This window comes from Electrona antarctica, assembly GCF_951216825.1.
Source record: "Electrona antarctica genome assembly, chromosome: 9".
In the NCBI taxonomy this organism is placed as follows: Eukaryota; Metazoa; Chordata; class Actinopteri; order Myctophiformes; family Myctophidae; genus Electrona; species Electrona antarctica.
Genome location: NC_136790.1, coordinates 21034124 through 21051677, shown reverse-complemented (window position 1 = coordinate 21051677; position 17554 = coordinate 21034124). Strand labels below are relative to the sequence as shown.

The following is a 17554-nucleotide window of genomic DNA, read 5'->3' as shown; positions in this document are numbered from 1 at the left end:
GCTAAAGGTCTAGACTCTAGGCCGTCTCTAGACTCTAGAGACGGTCTAGACTCTAGGCCGTCTCTAGACTCTAGAGACTGTCTTTGCCCTCAGTGCTGCTAAAGGTCTAGACTCTAGGCCGTCTCTAGACTCTAGAGACTGTCTTTGCCCTCAGTGCTGCTAAAGGTCTAGACTCTAGGCCGTCTCTAGACTCTAGAGACTGTCTTTGCCCTCAGTGCTGCTAAAGGTCTAGACTCTAGGCCGTCTCTAGACTCTAGAGACTGTCTTTGCCCTCAGTGCTGCTAAAGGTCTAGACTCTAGGCCGTCTCTAGACTCTAGAGACTGTCTTTGCCCTCAGTGCTGCTAAAGGTCTAGACTCTAGGCCGTCTCTAGACTCTAGAGACTGTCTTTGCCCTCAGTGCTGCTAAAGGTCTAGACTCTAGGCCGTCTCTAGACTCTAGAGACTGTCTTTGCCCTCAGTGCTGCTAAAGGTCTAGACTCTAGGCCGTCTCTAGACTCTAGAGACTGTCTTTGCCCTCAGTGCTGCTAAAGGTCTAGACTCTAGGCCGTCTCTAGACTCTAGAGACTGTCTTTGCCCTCAGTGCTGCCACAACTACTGGTTTGAGTACAGTGGTGGAAAGTAACTGGATTCAAGATGGTTATTGTCACAAGGATGTACAAGTACAAGATGTACTGTACAAGGAAAAACTTAGTTTAGGGGTGCTCCATAATATTCAGAAATAAAAACGTTACATAAATAACAATACTAAGGTATCTACGAAAAACGGTTAGGTCATCATACAAGGCCGTAATACCGCAGAAGGTGTTCATTGATTGTTTTTCTTATTTAGCAGTCTCATAGCCTGGGGGAGAAAACTGTTCTTCACTTAGTACAATTTTGAGGTGCTTTTACTTTACTTGAGTACTTTACTTACTTACTTACTTACTTACTTAATTTTACTAAAGTACTTTTTACTCAACTACAATTATTTGAAAACTTTAGTTACTAAACTACTTTGTGGATTTTAATTATTGTTACAAAATATACATTAACCCCTTCAGCCCTATTTATGAGCTATGAGCTTGTAGATCTGCTATTTTTGAAAAATCGTGAAAATATTTATTTCAGAAAACTGGAGGATTTGGAAGAAGTCTTTTAAAATTTCGAGGTCAGGCCTAAATGGGTTAAGTATATTTTGATGCCAATACTTTATTTGTACACCAGACCTTGACTTGTTGTGTAACAGAGTATTTCTACACGGTGGTATTGTTACTTTTAGTACTTTTTCCACCACTGTTCATATCTGTTCCATGATATTCCGGGTTGGAGAAAGAAAAGCAATGTGTTGCATTGTGCATCCACCTTTTCATGAATATAGATGAAGGGTGAAAATGAGATTCATAGCGAGCAGGAAGACTGAGAGGTGTGTTTTTATCACCTGTAGACATGTAGAAAGTAAGAAAGCAACAACTAAAAAGGAACACATGCCACGGGGTCTAATAATGGCTGCTGCTTCCATGTCATGATGATGTCATATTGACACAGTGGCGTCATGTCACTGTGACATCATATGTCATTTGAGGGGCGCTAGCCCCTCCTTTTTTTTTAATGTTTTTTTTGTGGCTTTCGCCTTTATTTTATATATTTTTTATGGAGGGACAGACAGTAGGCTGACAGGAAATGGGGAGAGAGATGGGGGGGAAGACATGCAGTAAAGGCCGTCGGGATCGGGAGTCGAACCCACGGCACACTGCCAGACTGCATTACCAGCCAAGGTGCCTGGACCATTGAGCCATGGCCCAGGCCACGCTAGCCACTTCTATACGCAGGTTTAATGTTTGTCTTTCCTAGAGAAACATTAAAAACGCCATTGACAATGGACAGAGTTTAATGTTTATTTTGTCACTAACACAAACATTAAATGCCATTAACAATGAACAGAGAGAGGTTAATGTTTATTTTGTCTGTCACTGAGCAAATCGGCATACGATGTTATGTGATATCGCGATGATGTAAGATGATAAGGGTTGCTAAAAAGCGACCACTTCACACAGGTTTTCTTACAAAAAATAAAAAATAAACCTTTAAAAGGTTTTAAAAGGTAAAACCATTTTAAAGGTTATTTCAAAAGGAAAGGGGTAACATTTTTGAGTGGTACAACCACTCCCTTACGGAGCTATGTGTGTGTGGGTGGCTGGGTAGCTGGCTGGCTGGGTATGAGCACGAAAACAACATGGTTGTTTTTCACCACCTGTGCGCAACCTAACGTACACACAAACACACACGCACATATTAACTGTATATGATGCTTTCGGGTGTGCCAGTACAGTACAGTGACAGTACAGTACAGTAGAGGGTACAGTAGAGGGACCACCGCACGACCGGCACGTTCCTGGGGCTCTGGAACTCCCTCCCCCCACACCCCTGGGGACCCCCACATGGTAACTCTGTCATTTCTCTACCGTTTCGGACGCGGATCGGCTCGCCGGAACTGGGCCGGCACCCTGGGTGTGTTCCTGTGGGTCTGGAACCCACCCCCCCCCCCCCCCCCCCCCGGGAAACCCCCACACGGAGTTGCACCACTCACTTCACACGGGTGTGATTTTTCTTATCAATCTGGCCAATGTTCATGGGCCTAGTATAGTTTTAGTACTGTTTTTTTTTCTTTCTTCTTTTTATTATTTATAATGTGCACAAGTTCTTGCAAAACTCAGAAGGTCAAAAGAGTGGAGAGTGCTGAGCCGGCCAGCCCAGGGCAGGCTCCTCATGTATTCTGTCCCGGTTGGTGCAGCGAAAGGTTGAGGTGAAACTGTGTTGCAGAGACAGAGGGGAGAGAAGGTCTTGGCAGGAATGAATTGGTGTGTTCTGTAGTGTAAGGTTCAACTGGGGACCACCCCCCCCCCTCCACACACACACACACTCTGGCAAGCACTTGGAATTATAGGAATTACATTTAAGTTTGACTTCATGGTTCCACGGATGCATATTGTGAAAATAGCCAATCCACAAGCTCACAACGCCTTGCAGGTCGAGGCGTTATGAGCTTGTAGATTGGCTAGTTTCACAATGTTTGCCTCTTTCATACGTAATATTTGCCAAGTTGGCCAATTTTGTATTGAACAGGTCTTAAGAGTCATTAATTATTTACTTTAGAAATGTGCAGATACACTGTATGCACACTTACTACTGTATGCTGGTTTGTTTACTGTTGAGTGAGAAAACAATGTTGCAAATTAAGCTATAATCATCTGGGGACCCCCCAAAAATAATTTGGGGACCTCCCTGCGGGGTCCCAACCCCCAGGTTTGGAACCACTGCTTTAACCCATTCAGGCCTGACGTCGAAAAAAAAAAGAAAAAAAAAAGTTTTCTAAATCATGACAATTTTCAGAAAGATTTGAGGCACATTTTAACGATTTTTCAAAAATAGCAGACCTACAAGTTCATGAGCTTGTAGATCTGCTATTTTTCAATAGCTAAATTATAACAATGTTTAAAACACCAAAAGGGGTTCCCGCCCCAAAATGGGTTAATGGTTAATGTGGTTAAACGCTAACGTGACATGGATGCGTTCCAGGTCTCAATGGATTAATGCAACCCATGTAATTATTTATAACCATTTCAATGAAACATTGATTGGAATTTGTGCTCAGGGTAGAAAAAACAATGCAATACAAATTCACATCGGCGTAAACATATACAAATACTCTTAGAAAATGAATAAAACAGTGTCTGGTGCATAATAAAAGCCCACTAGGGTAGTTGTACGCGTTCATGTCCTGAACTGATGAGTTCCGGGCCCTCACTGTCTCAGGAAATGAACAGGTCTGGTCTTAACCCAATTTGACCTGACACCAAATTCTACAAAATGTCTTTCTGAAACAGTTTTCTGAAAAACCTATGTTTCTATGTCAGTGGTGCTCAACCTTTTTCATGTCAAAGACCCCCAGACTTATCTGTATTTGGCCACCGACCCCCATCTGAAAATATGTTGTTCCAGGGACCTCCCAGATGCAAAGATTTGAGTTAAAAACGTGCGCCACATTTAAAAAACAATAGCAGATCTCCAAGCTTGTAGGGCGGCACTCGGTGCCGCACCAAAAGGTGTTCCCGCTCAGAATGGATTAACTTGAGAAAGACCTCACGGTCGAAACGTTGTACTGTATGTCCTGCCTGCTGTGTCGCTGAAGAAAAGTTTTCTGAGGCATTACAAAGGGAGTTGCGAGCCCCTGCTTTTGTCCAGGTCTGGTCTTAATAGGCCTACATGTAACCCTGAGGACAAACAGCACATTGGCTGGATGAGGGGTCCTTTCAAGTGTTACAAATATCACAGAAACCTGTCAGTTTCCATGCCACACTTCAATCAGTCAGTCAATCAATCAATCAATCAATCAATCAATCTTATTGTCTCAACACAATTGCAAATGAGGTGAAACTCTTATTCATGCAAACTTTCACGTTTGCAGTTCAAGGAGTAAAATACAATAAGTAGTAAAGTAGCGTCGGGGGGATATAATACAAAAAAGCCTGAAAATGGCAACGTATTCAAATCTGTATAACGTCAATTAAAATAAAGGTGGTGCAACATGAAGCATTGCTTTAGTTCATGGCATGCAGGACCTGAGAGTCGAATGCCTCCGTTGTATTCATTTTCAAATCAGCCACACATCTTTACACACTCATTCAAAGTGCATTCACAACAAGGCAGTCTATGTCTCCCTCCTACACTCTCATTCAGAATATTGTATGACTCAAAGGTTATAACTGAAATCCAATGTCTTGCTTTAGGCCTGCTCTTGTATACCCATGCGGGGGGTCTGCATTACGCTCCCTACTTTAGCTTATAGCTCACTCCTTGGCTAATTCATGGAGCATCTTAAAGGTGTAGTGAAATGGCTTTTTGGGCATTTTATTTTGAAGTTTCAGCCTCAGACGGCAGGATCTTAGTTTCTGAACCAATCAGAGCGTCGCACAGTGATGTAAATAGGGTGCGTTTTGCGTCCCAAAACGCACTTTATAGTTTTGGGCCGCAACCTCCGCTCACCCTCTGCGTTCCGTGGACGCAGAGGTTGAGCGGGGGAAATCGCGGGGGAAATAAATGCGGTAAAACAATAATCTACGGACACGATCATTTTGCATGCCCGCATCCGACCTCATCCTATGTTATAAAAAATAAAATCCACGTAGGAATCGTTCTTGTAGAACCACTAGTCTGTAACAACACTGTCAACACAGCGCGCTGTGCGCCGCCATGTTGGCTCTGACTGAGCGCACTCAGCGCAGCCTCTAGACTAGAGCTGTTTAGAGACAGAGAGTGACGACAATGGAGTGATCAGTGACGCATGCAGCCCCACGAATAAGCAGTGAACGGAGATGTCGCAACTCTCTCAACTAAACGGCGCTGCCTCCGACAGAAATATTTGTTGTTTGGAACATGTTTTAGCGTGACAAGCAGACCCGATTCAATGGGAAACACACATTGTGTAACACACACCGATATTTTGACTAAGTATAATAATTGCAACTGCAAACAACTTTTGGTTTAAGCTATGTTAAATCCACTGTTGCCCACTATTAGTATTTCTTACTGAGTTGTGCTGGCTAATACTACTAGCCTACATTAAAAATATACTGTATAGGCCTATTTGATATGTTTATATATTTTTTTAATAAAATAAAATAAAAAATGTTTTATTATTATAATTTTTGAGTGGTGCAACCACTCCCTTACGGAGCTATGTGTGTGGGTGGGTGGCTGGGTGTCTAGGTGTGAGCACGAAAACAGCATGGTTGTTTTTCACCATCTGTGCGCAACCTAATGCACACACAAACACACACGCACGTATTAACTGTATGCTTTCGGGGGTGCCAGTACGTTACAGTACAGTAGAGGGGCCGCCACACGGTAACTCTGTCATTCTCAACCGTTTTGGTCGCGACGCGGCACGCCGGAACCGGCCCGGCCCCCTGGGCGTGTTCCTGGGGGTCTGGAACATCCCCCGCCCCGCGAACCCCCACACGGAGTTGCACCACTCACTTCACACAGGTGTGATTTTTTTGGGACTCATAAGAATTTTTTGGGACTCATTTGAATGACCACCTGTGCATCCTGGGACCCATTACATTGAAAACCTATTTACATCACTGGTTGCATCCCTCCAGGCTATGGGGACGTAGGTCCGTCTCATGCACGACCACATGCACGCACATGCGTGCACATGCACAGTGGTTTGTTTACAAGTGACAGAGAGACCTGCAGCAAAGCCATGGGGTTATCTCTAACCTGTACACAACCTATATACATATTTTAGCGTGATGATTAAGCTTAAAACGAGTAACACACTGTCTGGATGTCATCATGAATGGGATTAAAAACGGAGGATTTCTGTAATCAGTGGCAGCTGTGTTTGGATGGCAGGAATGGGACTCAAACGGCTGAGCTTCATTTTTATTGGCTTTTATTGATGTGGGCCTCGACACGTCATCATGCAGTACGTTTTCGTTTTAAGGAAGTAATTTCATTTTTATTTTTATGGACTTTTGATATAAAAACACACAAATGAGAATGTTCCCATTTTTTTGGCATCCATTGTTAGGTATGCCCATATGATGACCACCGATATGCTCTAAAAGTGTGAAAAACATATTTTTAATTTCACTACACCATTAACACCCATGACGCCAAAACGCTTCGGAACCCATCAGATGACAGGTTAAGATTTAACCCTGAAGGTCGCCATACCGTCAGATGGCAGGTTGTAAGGTTTATATCAATTCCAAGCAGCCGAAGCTCAACACTAACCTTTCGTGCTGCCCAGGCTGCTAGACAGCGCCTACGTTCTTTCCATCGTGAGGATCAATGCACGCGCCTCCCATAAGGATCCACTCATTGTCGTTTCTTTGCTGCTTGTTTTCTCCGAAAAATACTCCAAAGTTGTTGTTTTTAGTCCAATCCGCCCGACGTTCAGATGTAAATAGTGATTTCTGATCGCATCGCCCAAGCCATATTACTGCTTGTGGTGAAAACTAAGACATGTCGGCTGCTGCTTGTAAAACCTTTTGCTCCTCCTCTTGCTGTATTGGGCTGTGTGGGCCGGAAGTAGTTGGCGCGAATTCACTGATATTGCCTGGCTGCCTGCGGTCATTTCCGACAGGAAGCACGCACATCTCAAGACATTCTGCAGGTGCTGGTCAAAATATACGTACAATGAAAAAGGAATGGATGTCCGCACACTGAGTTGTAGCTCCCAGGAAGATTTATTTATTTGTTACAACGTTTCGACCTCTGTGGGTCTTCGTCAGGTATGACCCACAGAGGGTCGAAACGTTGTAACAAATAAATAAATCTTCCTGGGAGCTACAACTCAGTGTGCAGACATCCATTCCTTTTTCATTGCCTGCGGTAATTTCACATGAACACAAAGTGTTAAGAGCAGAGCTATCAGCGGCAAGTTTAACTGAATTGTATTTGTTGCAACAAAATGGCTAATTGTGATAAATAAATAAATATGTCCTGCTAGCAGGACATATTTAAGACAAAGATCCCCCCCCCCCCCCCCCCACTCCAGGCATTGCAACCTCAGCAGTGGAAGCGATTGTGTTGATAGTTTCGCAATGATCTACAGTAAGACTTGATAGCAGGCTCATGTAATGCTGGAACGCCTCCTCCCAGCACTCGTAAACAATTACAGCAAATAGCAGCTAGAGGGGGAATGCATATCTTTGGTCCGACATGCAATAGTCTGACAACCTACCCAAAACCATAACCTAACCCTAAACGCATGTCGGAGACTCAGAGCCACCGGTGAGTCTTCACCGGCCACGCATGTCGGACTGTTTGTACGTCGGACCAACGTATGCCCCCCTGCTACGGGAAATGTACCACTCCAGAATTGTAGCAGGGGAAATGTATCGCTCCTGAAGTGAGTGCCTTGCTGTTGACCTGTGTGCCTTCATCACCGGCCCACTCATCCAATTGCCTTTTGACTTTTTCACCATCACAAGTCATTACGCACAGCTGTTAACCCACTAAGACCTGAGGTCGATTCTACAAATGCCTTCTAAAACAGAAAACTCAGTCCCGTCCCGTCCCGTCCCAATTTCAAAATAGTTTGTTCCAGGGACCCCCAGAAGCAAAGATTTGAGTTAAAAGGGTTAGCTTTCAAATAATTTATATATTCAAAGATTTTTCAAAAATAGCAGATCTACACGTGGCATGATGATTTGCTATTTTTTGAATATCTCAAATCTAAAATGACACAGACGTCTTCCCGGTTTTAACGGGCTAATGTTTTGCCCTGACAGACAAGGTAGAGGGGGTGTCACGCCAGAGCCGCCCGCCCCTCTGGTGCAGCGTGAGCAAAGCTGTGTGGCGCGCTCCAACTCCGTAATGGCACTCACAAGCCATGCTCATTAGTTCTAAATAACATGCTCGCAGTGCAAAGCACCGTCGTTGACGCCATAATGGCCACATTAACGAGCATTACACAGCCATTGGTTTTTAGAACCACTTACTGCCACAGAGATCGTGCATCATAACAGTGTGTTGGGCCACTGTGCTCCCCCGGTGCGTCTGGGTAATTTATTGCGGTGACTCTGCACATTCTTCGATTCGTAACAGCTCTCCCTTCTGGTCATTCCCAGCATGTCTTTAACCACTTAAACCAGGGGTGGGCAACTGGCGGCCCGGGGGCCACATGCGGCCCCCACCTTCACTTAATGTGGCCCTCAGGTTAATATCAGAATACTGATATAATATTGGTTTCAGCTGTTACAACTCCACGACATGCAAACATGACCCGCTTTAATTACTTCAGTCTAAATTAGTAGCTCAATGCTCAACACAAGTATAATTAAAGGCATTTGAAATTACATAAAAATGTTCATTTTCAGGATTCCAATTCAAAAATAGCAAAAATGTAAGATTTTATTTCGAATATAGCAAAAATAGCCGATCTACAAGCTCAAAACGCGTCGCAGCGCGACGCGTTTTGAGCTTGTAGATCGGCTATTTTCGCTACGACAATAATATATGGCCCTAGGGAGTGAGTGTGGAAATATAGTGGCCCTCTCCATCGTCAAAGTTGCCCACCCCTGACTTAAACCATATCAACGTCGTTGACCGGGGTCCCCCAGGAGTCTATGCTTGGTCCCCCTCCTTTTCTTCTCTCTCTCTACACCAAATATCTTTGGTGAAAATAGCCGACCTACAAGGTCACAATGCGTCACGCTGGGACACAGCACAAAGAAAATATTATTAACCACAAAATAACATTAAAAAGTTATATTATTTGGAGGAAAGACTCCCCAGCCACTCTCCTTCTGGGTTTGGGTTCAGGAGTTTGATGACATCTTGAGTCCTTTAGCATAAGCATTTGGGTCCTTTATGCGTCTAGAATACACCCATACCTCCAATTGATATTCCCTGCTATGATACAGTTTCTGTAGTTATGATAGGATTACAAGATGACAAGGTAAACCATAATTGATTCTTGTGGGGAAAGGTCATAGCAGCAACAACAGTAAGGATAGGTACTGAGTGACTAAGGTAGGTAATGACTAACAATAGAGCGTCGCAGTCCCGCCTCCTACCCTGGACCAGGAAATGAAACCCAATGCATTATTCTCATAGACATTTCTTAAAGTATTTATTTAAAGACGGTTACGCCGCGGACAAAGCCAACTCGAGTCGTGACAACTCATGACAACACAAACAATATTTTGGACCAAACAAATAATTAGAAAGAAGAAAAAAACGGCAGGTTACAAAACTTTTTTTGTTGTTTTTCTTCTTTGTAATTATTTGTTTGGTCCAAAATATTGTTTGTGTTGTCATGAGTTGTCACGACTCGAGTTGGCTTTGTCCGCGGCGTAACCGTCTTTAAATAAATACTTTAAGAAATGTCTATGAGTATAATGCATTGGGTTTCATTTCCTGGTCCAGGGTAGGAGGCGGGACTGCGACGCTCTATAGACCTCTCTGTTTATCTGCACTGCCTATTGTCTGCCTTCCCTTTGTTTTCCTCTCTCTCTCTCTCTGATTCTCCAGTGGTCACTTTCCTGTCATTTCTCTCTTTCTCTGTTCCCAACGTTTGCTCATTTCCATACGTCTGAGGTGTTTCCGTGTTGCCTCCCCAATCGTTATCACTTCTCCTCTCTCTCCGTCTCTGTCTCTCAGACATGGTTCTTATTCTTACACCATGCTTGAGAGGATTTGTCCGTGTTCTATATGCATAATTCTTCCTGAAAGCCCATTTCGAAGGCCGATTCCCCCTTTTGTTTGGAGACAATAATGCGCCACAGAACCGAGATCTTCACGAGGACGCAATGTAAACGGCGCCATTTCCCAGAGGCTTATCCAGGTTGGAGAAATGTTGTGGATTTATCCTCTCTTGCTCTCATCCACACTGGAGGGGGGGGGGGGGGGGGGGGGATTGACGGAGGTTTCAGAGAGAAGGTATTACGGTATTTTCTGTCGTCTGGCTGTCTCCTGTCTAGACTGAGGGTTAAATGTGTGAATGCAGTGCTTTCACATTGCTCTCACATTGTAGGTCTAAGCCCTGCACACTACAAGATTTCGGCATCCGAACTATTGGAGACATAGTCGTAGTTTTGGCTCCTTCATTCGTCTTTAGAGACACATTGTGGCAGCGGTGGCCGAACGGATTGCGGAGCGGTCTTGATACCGGAAGGTCGCCAGTTCGAATCAGCGGTCCGACACGTTCAAATTACCACCGCTGAAGTGCCCTTGAACAAGGCATTGAACCACTACGATGAAATGTTCTATGAGCAGGGCCTGGCTGGAAACAAGTTCTTGAGCTTAGCCCAGATACCCTGGATAAATATAGTAATCATTTCATTTCATTTCAGGTTAAGTGTGGTCCCCATAAGAACAACGTCTTCATATACTTGCACGTCATGGATTATGTTGAGACATGCGTGTGTCCACTCCACTCCATCCACTTGGACAGACATGAAGGGATGCAGAGAGGGACAGACAGAGGGATGCAGAGAGGGACAGACAGAGGGATGCAGAGAGGGACAGACATGCGTTATCTCTAGTCCATGACTTATTCAGGAGCTCACCCTCTGTGTGCAGGGTATTACGACGCGCTGAGTACGGAGATAAATGGGGATCTTTGGGATAAGGCTCTAGAGAACATGCACAAACTGCTGCGCCAACTCTAGGCACTGTCTTGTTCAATTTCAATTTATCCACAGACTTCATTACGTGAAAACAGAGTTACACCAAATCCCCATTCTGTGACAAGTGCCATACTGAAGAAGCCACTCTCCTTCCACAGTTAATGTTCTGCGTTGTCCTGATTACTAAGATTGGCTTCCAAAGTTTGCAGGAGTGTTTTGTACAAAAAGCCTCAGATCATGAACGCGGCTTCCGATTGCCGTCAAACTTTGTACGCACATCCTCACTTTTCCAAATAAGATATGCCACCGTACATTTTTCAAACCAGCCTCATGGTGGCGCTATAACACGCAGATTCACGATTTGGACTATAACTCTTGAACTGTAGGTCTTACAATCAACATAATGTTTTCACTGGATTCTGTGGCATTTCTGTCTAAGATCAGCCATTATGACACCCTCAAGGCCCTCCAAAATACATTTTTAGTCGACTAAGTCAACTGTAGATTTAGTCAACTAAATTATTATGATGTTTAGTCGACTAGACTAAAAGTAAAACATTTCAGATGACTAAAATATGACAAAAACTAAATGGAACTTTATTCTAAACACTATGACTAAATCAAAATTTGCTGTCAAATTCACCACTGATTACACAAGAAGGAATTACAGTGACTTGTTTATAAATAAAACAAGTTACTGCTATTGGTGTACAATCAATCAATACCTAAGCAATACCTACACTAATATAGGATGTTACGCAGAGATGCCAGAACAGCAACATTTGGCTTTAGAGACACATGGATAATATAGATACGAGCATTATTCACATTTTAATGTATGTAGTGTAGCAATCTGGGAACCCATCTGCAAAAAAAGGGAAAACAGTGCCTTCTTTTCCTTTAGGTCAACGGTCTGTCTCGAGAGACTAGTAGTGTAGTAATAAAAATGACCTTTAACCTTTCTGTATTTGTCCTCTGCATCTGTTGAAAACTGTCCATCCTGTGGACTTCTCGCTGAATCTCTCTGCTCCCTCAGTCCTCCAGCTTACCCCGGAAATAGTTTGTGACGTGTCCCAAAATGGTTATTTGCTTTCGGAGTAGCCAAGACCGGAGAGCGTGGCAGCTCTCCAGGCCGTTTGCGGTGTCAAAACAGCGAGTGTATAACCAGTGTACGACTGTCCTGTTATTGGATGGACCGTCTCCTCTGGAGAGCGTGACTGCACCGTCTGGAGTATGGGGTAAAAAAGGCCGTGAACTGCAAAGGGATGTTTTAGATCTGACAAAACCTTGTTCTGCGTGCTCATATCTGTCAACATAACATGCATGCAGGCTGCATGCGTGTGTTGAACGGTTTGAGAGTGAAATAAGTGTCCCATTTGATTAAACTGCAGAGATACTGAAGTGCATTTATGTACCATTCTCAGTAACAGTGATCAACAAAGCTACTGAAGCAACACATTACATAATGGCTTGATCTTTATTCATACAATCGTGCTGTTTTTTGTGCATGGTGTGGGAGAAATGAGGATGCATGTCAAATAGCTCATAGATGAGGAATACAGCATCTAATAATATACGACATGACATATCCAGGAGTAGCGAGTGAGTGAGTGAGCAGACAGGAATGAGAGGAATTGGAATGTGGCTGTCAGTCCAGCCGGCTTGATTCCTTTGGACACGCATATAATCCTCTCCTCTTCACTCTGAGGCGGGACTAAAGCGCGAGGGAGATGATGCGAGTGGAGTGAGCCAGTGTGGAAGTTGGGGTATTGGATTTTGGGACTCACTCTTTCATTGGTGTGTCGTCCAGGTTGTGGCTAAACTCTAACATTTCACTTCACAAAAACATGCCTAAACCTAATCCTAACCCTTACCTCACAAAAACTATGCCTAAATCTAACTCCAATCTAGGGATGTCCAATAGTGACTTTTTTGCCGATATCCCGATATTGTCGAACTCCTAATTTCCGATACCGATATCAACCGATATATGCGGTCGTGGAATTAACACAATATGCCTAATTTTATAGTGATGCCCTGCTGGATACATTGATAAATGTAACAAGGTTTTCCAAATAAAAATAACCATCAAAAATCCAGGAGAAATTTTAATTAATTAAAACCGATAACGATATAACCGATACCGATATGCAACTATCGGCCGATAATATCAGGAGGCCGATAATGTCGGACATTCCTACCCTAACCCTTACCTCACAAACACTATGCCTAACCCTAACCCTTACCTCACAGAAATGATGCCTAAACCTAACCTCAAAACCCTGCACAGCTAGTCGACACACCGGGAAAAAAGACTCCCAGATTCTCTAGAACCAGCCCAGTCTTAATGGCCACCACAACCTTCCGAACAGTTCGGGAAACCACGCCTTCCGTTGACGAAATGTACCGTATTATTATAAGGGCTTAAGTAGTGAACTTGGTCTCTGTCTGTTCTTCTGTCTGCTTTCAGCTTCCATCGTAGTCCAGAAGTGGTGGTGTCAGATGCAGCCGTGCATGGAGGGAGAGGAGTGCAAGGTTCTTCCCGACCTGACCGGATGGTCCTGTAGCACTGGCAACAAGGTCAAAACCACCAAGGTGAGATAGCACCCTGTCTGTACTCCCAGTCTCCACATGCAGTCATGTCACGAAGATGCAGCTAAGAGCAGGAGTCACTTCCTGGTTTCTAAACAGCTGGTGGATGGAAAATGACGCTTGTGCGCGACTGCAACTTGCAGCATGGCCGGTGATATTGGAAACACCGCCCACGCTGCAGGTTGCAGCCGCGCACGAGCTTCTGCATCTTGCATCTTCGTGACTCGACTGTCTGGGAGTACCCTGTGTGCGTGCAGCCATGCAAAGTATAGTCACTATACTGTACTTATGAGTACACTTTCGCGGCACTTTTACAATCTTCAATACTTACTCCACTACATCTCAGGGGCCAATGTTGTACTTTTTACTCCACTATTATTTGAGAACTTTACTTACTAGTTACTTTGTAGGTTTTGATTATTATTACAAAACATACATTAATCACTTCAGCCCCATACATACTTTTCGGCTATTTTAAAATAGCCGATCTACAAGCTCACAATGTGTTAATAATAAATAATAATAATAATAATAACAATAATAATAAGTACTAATAGTAAATTCTGAATATTAGACTGTGTGTATGTGTGTGTGTGCGTGTGCGCGCGCGCGTGCGTATGTACACAATGGCACAGGTTTCAAAGTAGTATTTCCTGTGTCTTCAGCACACCATTTCAATCTAGCCAATAACAATTAAAGCCCAGTCTTTGATATAGAGCCATTTGTAATTGGATGCGAGGCCATTCGCAAATTGAACGTAACAACAAAGAACATAAGTTATAACCCTATCAGCATTCACATCAAAGGCCCTCTTCACAAATAGAAACTGTGTCCAGAAAGAAATAACAGAAAGAAAATAAATGAATGTGCTTTTGAACACGCTCTACTTGGACCAACATTTGATGTTCAGAATTAACCTTGATCTGACGGAAATTATTCATTCCTGGGATGTTTTTGTCCCCCTCTGTTTGTGTAAACAAACTTAATGAATGTTGCTTTTTATGGGGGAAAAGAAACAGAAGCTTGCTTACTAAATGGCAGGAGGATATTCTCGTAAATAAAAGATTTTTCTTTCGTCTTTTAAGACACCCACACAAGCGAGTGGAGTATGAGAACTTACTTTAAACATCAATGAAACTGCGTTGAAAAAACAAAGCACTCTGTTCAACTTGCGGGGCCCCCGAGTGAGCCTTGTTTTGTTCATGTGCTGTGAAGACCAACCGGTGAGGAGAGAAATGGCATGGGTGATTAAAAACCAACAAAAAGCACTCGGTGAAGTGTGAACCATTGTACAACACACAACCAAAATGTGGCAGCATACAGTCTCGCAACAACATGCTATCTAATTGCCGCCGTTCAGACGTGATAAATGGATTCCGATGTAGGTCCTTCATGGCCTTTGGTAAGCCATCAGAGTGTGAAAGTTAATTTGCGAGACTGACGGCAGGGGCAAGAGAGAGAGAGAGAGAGAGAGACGTAGTGGGAAGGAACAGGTGGGGTTTACTTACAGGTGAAACACAAAAAGAGAAACAGTTGCGGGCGGGAGCACCGCAAGAGTAATTGCTACGAGAGATGGCATAACAGCCGAACATCTGTGGCGTTCATTAGAATGCATTATGGCTGGGGCCTTCCGCCGAGGCCCACAATTAAGAGTCGTAATTAAATTGGAGAGCGGGATAGACTAGAGGAGCAGAGGCGCTGCTGGTGTAAGACGCCGGCACTGGAAATTAATGACCCAGTGCCAAAACAACAACACCGGGAGCCATAGGTAGAGTCATCCTGGCCCTGTAGCACCTTGCTCCATCTCCTGCTCTTTCTCTCTGTAGCTCTTCCCCTCCGTCTCTTTCTCTTTCTCGCTCCCATCCTGACTGTCTAGCTGATCAGCTGTTAGGGGAGCGAGGGGCCGATGGCTGACTGCATCACTGGACATTAATTGTGCATTTGCTAGGCACTGAGGGACCGCGGAGCGGTTACTAGGAGACATGGTGGCAGATGTCACTGAAGATAGCTGCAGTGAAACGGCGACTCCCAGGCAACCGGGCGCTCTCGCAGCCCCGTTTCTCTCTCTCTCTCGCTCTCTCTCTCGCGCTCTCTTTATCTCCATCTCCCTCCTTTATCTTCGGCCTTCCTATCCATGACCTCCATTCCCTTCCTTGGTCTCTCATTCAAGATGATGATGATGTGTATCTTTGTGTGTTTCCATTCTCTCCCTCCTACACGGTGTGGGTGTTATGTACAGAAACACATGTGTTGGCTGACCATACAGTAGCCAGACATTATTTTCTATGCAAGCATCATAGACTAGAGTCTAGTCTATGATGCTTGCATAGAAAATAATTTCTATATAACTTTCAGACCTGACTGCAAAATACCAAAATGCTGCACTTCAGTTTCAACAAGCAGAGCCAAAGTGTAACTAACTCATTACAGTGTTTCCAAACAGTAGCTACATTTAAGCATTTATAAGCGTTAATTTAATTCACAGAATGAAATGATAAGAGTTTAAGACCTCCAGATCTTCCCTTCCCGTAGAATATACACATCAAGTGTGCTGTGGGCCATGTAGTCACTGCAGGTAATTACATGTTTCTGTGTCACTGGTTCACCCCTCTTCTCTGTGCTGCCGTTTCCTTTCTAGGTCACGCGATAGCAAGAGAGTCGCTGAGCCACGGTGGCAAACTGAAACTCTGCACTGGGACTCCATGTGTAAAAGGAAGGATGACACGCCAAACCCATTATCTCACAGTTCAAGTCCAAGTATCAATGAAAGGAAGTCTGTCAGCCTGTCCAACAAAAAGCAACGGGATCAAATGTACTGAAGGACTACTAATGCCCTTGGGTGGATGGAGACCAGCATATTCCTGCGTTTTGAAACCAATGGACCACAACAACGATGACTGCCCAGGACAAACACAAACACATGCATGCACACGTGCACGCACACACGCACGCACGTACATGCACACACACACACACACATGCACACACACACACACACACACACACACACACACACACACACACACACACACACACACACACACACACACACACACACACACACACACACGCACACACAAAGACTACAATTGCAGACTCCCTCAGAGCCAATAATGGATAGTGTGTATTGAGTCCAGCAAATGGCTGAGTCTTTCAAATGTCATTTGGGCAGAAGCCTTTGCGGATGAGTGTGAGATTGGAAAACTAAAAACTGTGTTCACGCAGCGCTCCTTGGACATGATCCAAACCTGTTATCAATCTGTAGCGCTCGCCCGCTGCTGTGTTTGGGAATTACTGTCTTTTCACGATCTGGGGGGAAAATGAAAGTGACCGATAGCGGCACATAAAGTAGCAAATGGGAAATTAGCGTCAAATGTACTCTTGCGGGTCATGTCGGCATCACGGACCATTTTACAGGAGTCATTTTGCAGTTCTAATTAGGATTGCAAGCGTAGGATCATAACAACATATTAAAAAATTCATGTAAGATATTTGCACTAGTTGAAACCATTTTTGGGAATGTTTTTGTTTTTCTAGATGCCTCTCGTCTTTCGCCGTGGACGTCACATGACGTCGAAAGGCGAGCAGGATATTTTGTAAGATGTCTGCGACTTGAAGTAGGAATATATATATATATATATCTATATCTTTGCCCCATTGTTCCTTTGTAGTACTCGGTTAAGAGCCGGCTCAAAACGATAGAGCCATGCCTACATACAGCTTGGTACAGTCTGTGGCCATGATGCTATAGCAACCTGTGATATCTTAATTTCTGCCCACACATATTTCTCAGCGCAGCCTCAGAGGTTATATATCTTTGATCTATTATATTCTGTCT

The 17554-nt window shown here is 44.0% G+C and overlaps 1 protein-coding gene across 1 annotated transcript in view; it reads left to right on the top strand.

Annotated features, from left to right (window-relative positions):
- The window catches only part of tafa4b (TAFA chemokine like family member 4b), a gene marked incomplete at its 5' end in the record, with an annotated part of 48561 nt that extends 31738 nt beyond the window's left edge, over nucleotides 1–16823 (top strand). The window contains 2 exons of the mRNA XM_079510869.1: nucleotides 13595–13719; nucleotides 16355–16823. Of these exons, the coding sequence (XP_079366995.1) occupies nucleotides 13595–13719; nucleotides 16355–16366 (137 nt within the window). The 3' untranslated portion in view covers nucleotides 16367–16823. The remainder of the gene's footprint in view (nucleotides 1–13594; nucleotides 13720–16354) is intronic.
- Between the last annotated feature and the right edge of the window lie 731 nt (nucleotides 16824–17554).